At 76.0% G+C, this 3,772-nt stretch overlaps 2 protein-coding genes across 2 annotated transcripts in view; both read right to left on the bottom strand.

Annotated features, from left to right (window-relative positions):
- Positions 1 to 2,298, bottom strand: part of H696_04127 (hypothetical protein) — a gene marked incomplete at both ends in the record, with an annotated part of 8,463 nt that extends 6,165 nt beyond the window's left edge. Inside the window, 2 exons of the mRNA XM_009498011.1 lie at positions 134 to 1,486; positions 2,194 to 2,298. Coding sequence (XP_009496286.1) covers positions 134 to 1,486; positions 2,194 to 2,298 — 1,458 coding nt within the window. The remainder of the gene's footprint in view (positions 1 to 133; positions 1,487 to 2,193) is intronic.
- A 294-nt stretch (positions 2,299 to 2,592) lies between these two features.
- The window catches only part of H696_04126 (hypothetical protein), a 1,634-nt gene continuing 454 nt past the window's right edge, over positions 2,593 to 3,772 (bottom strand). The window contains exons 2-3 of the mRNA XM_009498010.1: positions 3,104 to 3,726; positions 2,593 to 2,794 (exon numbers count right to left, since the gene is read on the bottom strand). Of these exons, the coding sequence (XP_009496285.1) occupies positions 2,659 to 2,794; positions 3,104 to 3,726 (759 nt within the window). The 3' untranslated portion in view covers positions 2,593 to 2,658. The remainder of the gene's footprint in view (positions 2,795 to 3,103; positions 3,727 to 3,772) is intronic.

Genomic DNA, 3,772 nt, shown 5'->3' with positions numbered 1-3,772 from the left:
GAAGAGACAAGAGCAAGAAGAGACAAGAGCAAGAACAAATACACGCGGGCACCCCCCGACAGCACAGTGCAAGGACATCTGGTCAATCCATCAATCAACAAAGGAAGAGACACACCGACAGCAGGAAACGCACATAGCCCAGGCAGCGGAAGGCAATGCGCGTGCGGGCCGCCCGGTCGGCGAGCGAGGCGCCCGGATCGAACCCCGGCCGGCGAAGGTACATGGCCCACAGGAAGCCGGCCCGGTCGGCGCAGACGAAACGCTGGACCTCCATGGGCGGCTGCCCGGGGGGAGAGCCATCAGCCGGGCGCCGGGCGCCACGCCGGCCCCCGGACGCCGGCACATGCCGGGCACTGTCCAAGAAGGCACACACCCCGGGGATGAGGCCGCCATTGGCGATGGCCACATCCGGGGCCAGGGCACTGGCCGCCAGGCCGGTCTGCCCGGCCAGCCCCTCCAGCAGCTGGGCATCGGTCGGGGGCTCGAAGTACAGCAGCGAGTTGCTTGACAGGATGAGGAACCCCGGGGCCGGGCCGGGGCCGGGGCCGGGGCCGGAGCTGCCCGGCGGCGCCGGGCGCACCGGGCAAATGGCCGCCGTGCCAACCTCCACCGGGTGGGTGATCATCCATTCGGAGCTGTCCAGCTGGACCACCGCCTCAAGGGTGTTGGACAGGTCGATCGAGTGGCCGGAGGTCAGGCGGATGGTGGGAGGAGCGAGGCCGGTGGTGGTGGCCGCCGCGGCCGCGGCCGCCGCCGCCGCCGCCGCCGCAGTCGTGGTGTGGAAGGCCACCGCCAGGCGCCCCCCCTGGATGGTGTGCATCTGCTGCTGCTGCTGCTGCTGCTGCTGCTGCTGCTGCGCCGGTTGCTGCTGCTGCGTCGGCTGTGACTGCGACTGGCCCGACCCGGCGGCAGGCCCGCCGGGCGCGCTGTCGGCCCGGGAAAGGAAGCACACCCGGTACTCGAGGACCGGATAGAGGGGCCGTTCGCGGCGAGCATCGCGCGCGGCCGCCGATGGGGGCAGGCGCGAGCCGAGCTCCTCCAGACCGAAGCCCAGGCGAGCCCCGAGTGGGGCGCCGCTCGGGCCGGCGCCCCGCCCGGCGGACCAGTGCCCGGGCGACATGCTGGCCACCGGCGGCCCGGCCGAAAACTGGATGCAGCTAATGGGCCCGCGCGAGGCGAGCGGCGTGGCTTGGAGCTGGCGCGGCCGCAGGGCGGCCAGCGTGCTGGCCGCATCCTCGGCATCCCCGCCGAGGACCGACTCCAGCCCCGGGCCCAGCAGCAGGGCCGCCGGCGGGACGATCAGCACAAACTGCCGGTCCCCCGGACTGCTGACCAGCAGGCACCGGATGTCTCCGAGCCAGGGGGCCCGGTCGGGCGGGGCCAGGCTCAAGTCGGGCACCAGCACCCCGGGCGGGCAGGCGCTGGCCGGCAGGGCCGGCGCCAGGGCCACCGTGGTCTGGTGCCCGAGCGGGTCTGTTTGGACGATCTGCCCAAGGAGGTCAGACGGGGCGCGGGGCGCGGGGCGCGGGGCACAGGGGAGGACAGGCGGAAGAGGGCGGCTCGGGCCGCACTCCGGGGGGGGGGGGGGGGGGGGGGGGGGGGGGGGGGGGGGAGGGCGGGGGGGGGGGGGGGGAGAGAGCGAACAGGGCACGGCCACACGAGAAGCAGAACGCCGGGGGGGGGGGGGGGGGGGGGGGGGGGGGGGGGGGGGGGGGGGGGGGGGGGGGGCGGGGGGGGGGGGGGGGGGGGGGGGGGCCGGCTTGGGGTCGGCGGGGGTGTGGGGGGTGGCGGCCGGGGGGGCCGGGGGGGGGCGGACCTCCCCCGGGGGGGGGGGGGGGCACGGGGGGGCCGCCGGGGGGGGGGGGGGGGGGGGGGGGGGGGGGGGGGGGGGGGGGGGGGGGCGGCGGCGGTTGGCGCGGTCAGTGGGACGAGGGGCGAGGCCCCGGGGAAGCAGGGGGAGGGAGAGAGACGGAGGCAAAGAGGGAGAGCTGCAGCCGCGGCAATGGCCATGCGGGCGCCGGTGCCAGGAGGGGCGGCCCGCACCTGTACACCAAGGAGGTGGTGTCATCGCCGGCCAGGTGGCAGCACACATTCAACTGTGGCCAGCGTGGCGGCAGTCGGGCCGGCGGCGGTGGTGGGTCAGCAGGGGCCGGCTGGCGATGGAGGGCACGGCAAAAGGGCGGTGGCGCGCACCAGCGAGGCCTGCGGGAGGTGCACCGCCTGGTTGAGGAACATCTTGCCCCGCTGAGCCCCGGGCTCCAGCGGGGGAGGGAGCGCCTGCACGGAGGGGGCGCTCATTGGGAGGAGGCACGCCAGCGGGGCCCAGTTCCAGGGGGGAAAGGCGAACAGCGGACCGGTCGGGGACAATCGGCGGGCCGGGCGAGGCGGGGCGAGGAAGGGAGGGGGCGCACGCGCGCGAGCAGGGGGAAGGAGGGGGGAGGGGCGGGACAGCAAGGAGCAGGTGGCAAGGGAGGGGCAATGTATTGGCGGCACAGGAGCCGGGGGGAGGGAAGTGGGACAAAAGTGCCGATCGCAGTGGCGGCCGGAGCCCAGCGCGAAGCGGTGCAGGCGGACCCCCCCCCCCCCCCCCCCCCGGAGGCGAACACCGGCGAAAGGGGGGAGTATCGTGGCAGCCGTAGCAGCGGCTGGGGTAGCCCGCTAGAACAGCGCATCCATCAGCGCGGCAAAGGCCTCGATGGGAAAGCCGATCACCGTGGACGCCAGACCGTCGCGGCTGCCGCGGATGATCATCCGTGAGAGGTCCGATTGGATGTCGTAACCGCCGGCCTTGTCGCTGCGCGGCCCGGGCGGGCGGGCGGGCGGGCGGGAGCGACATGTGTGCAGCGCGCGTGTGTGAGCGGGTGGGGGTGAGTGGGCGGTCCGGCGAGGGAATTCAGCGTGGGGCGCGAGAACCGCGAGCGGCGGGCGAAGGGACGGGCTCGCGGAAGCGGCTCCCCCCCCCCCCCCCGGCCCGGCCCGGCCCGGCCCGGCCCGGCTCGCCGGGAACGCGGGACCGCGAACTAGACGGGCGGGGGCGGTCGATCCGTTGGGAGGTGGCGCGCCCCGGCCGCTCGGCCGCCGCCGCGCCCCCGGCGGCACGCACTATGGATGGGACTGGGCGATGAAGGCCCGGATCGTGTCGTCCGAGGCCGGGCACATGTCGACCCCGGTGGCGAAGGTGTGGCAAAAGGAGGCGGCCAGCCGGCCGGGGCCGGGCCCCGCGCCCGGGTCCACCGAGGCCAGGACCACGGCGCAGGCCACCGCCGTCAGCACCATGTGCGACCCCCGATCGCACAGGGTCCGGATCATGGCGAAGGCTTGGCCCTCGTCGGCCGGCTTCTCCACGATCTGGTCGCCGCTCTGGCAGGCGGCCAGCGGAAGCGACCGGGCCGCCTGGGGCCCGGGGGCGGCCGCCTCCGGCACGCCCGGCAGGACCACCACCGTGTCGGCGCAAATGACAATCTCATAGCGGAACCCCCGGCCGGCCGGCGGCAGGGGCGCCCCGGCAAGCCGGGCCACCGCCTCGGCCGGAGTCCGGAGGACCTGCGCCGCCCCGGGCCCCGGCGACGCGGGCAGGCCCGGCTCCATGCCGGGGAAGAGCCCGGGAAGCAGGTCCGTCATCTTGCCCCAGCAGGTGGCCGACACGTAGGCCGCCGCCGTCGGCGAGGCCTCCTTGGCCAGGTCCTCCTCGAAGGCCGACGGCTGGACCACGATCTCGGCCGCGGGCTGTGCGCCCCGGCGGGGAAGCAGCGTCAGTGGCCCTATGGCGGGG

The sequence above is a fragment of the Fonticula alba genome, assembly GCF_000388065.1.
Source record: "Fonticula alba strain ATCC 38817 unplaced genomic scaffold supercont2.6, whole genome shotgun sequence".
Taxonomy (NCBI): domain Eukaryota; order Rotosphaerida; family Fonticulaceae; genus Fonticula; species Fonticula alba.
This window is presented reverse-complemented; position numbering and strand designations above follow the sequence as displayed.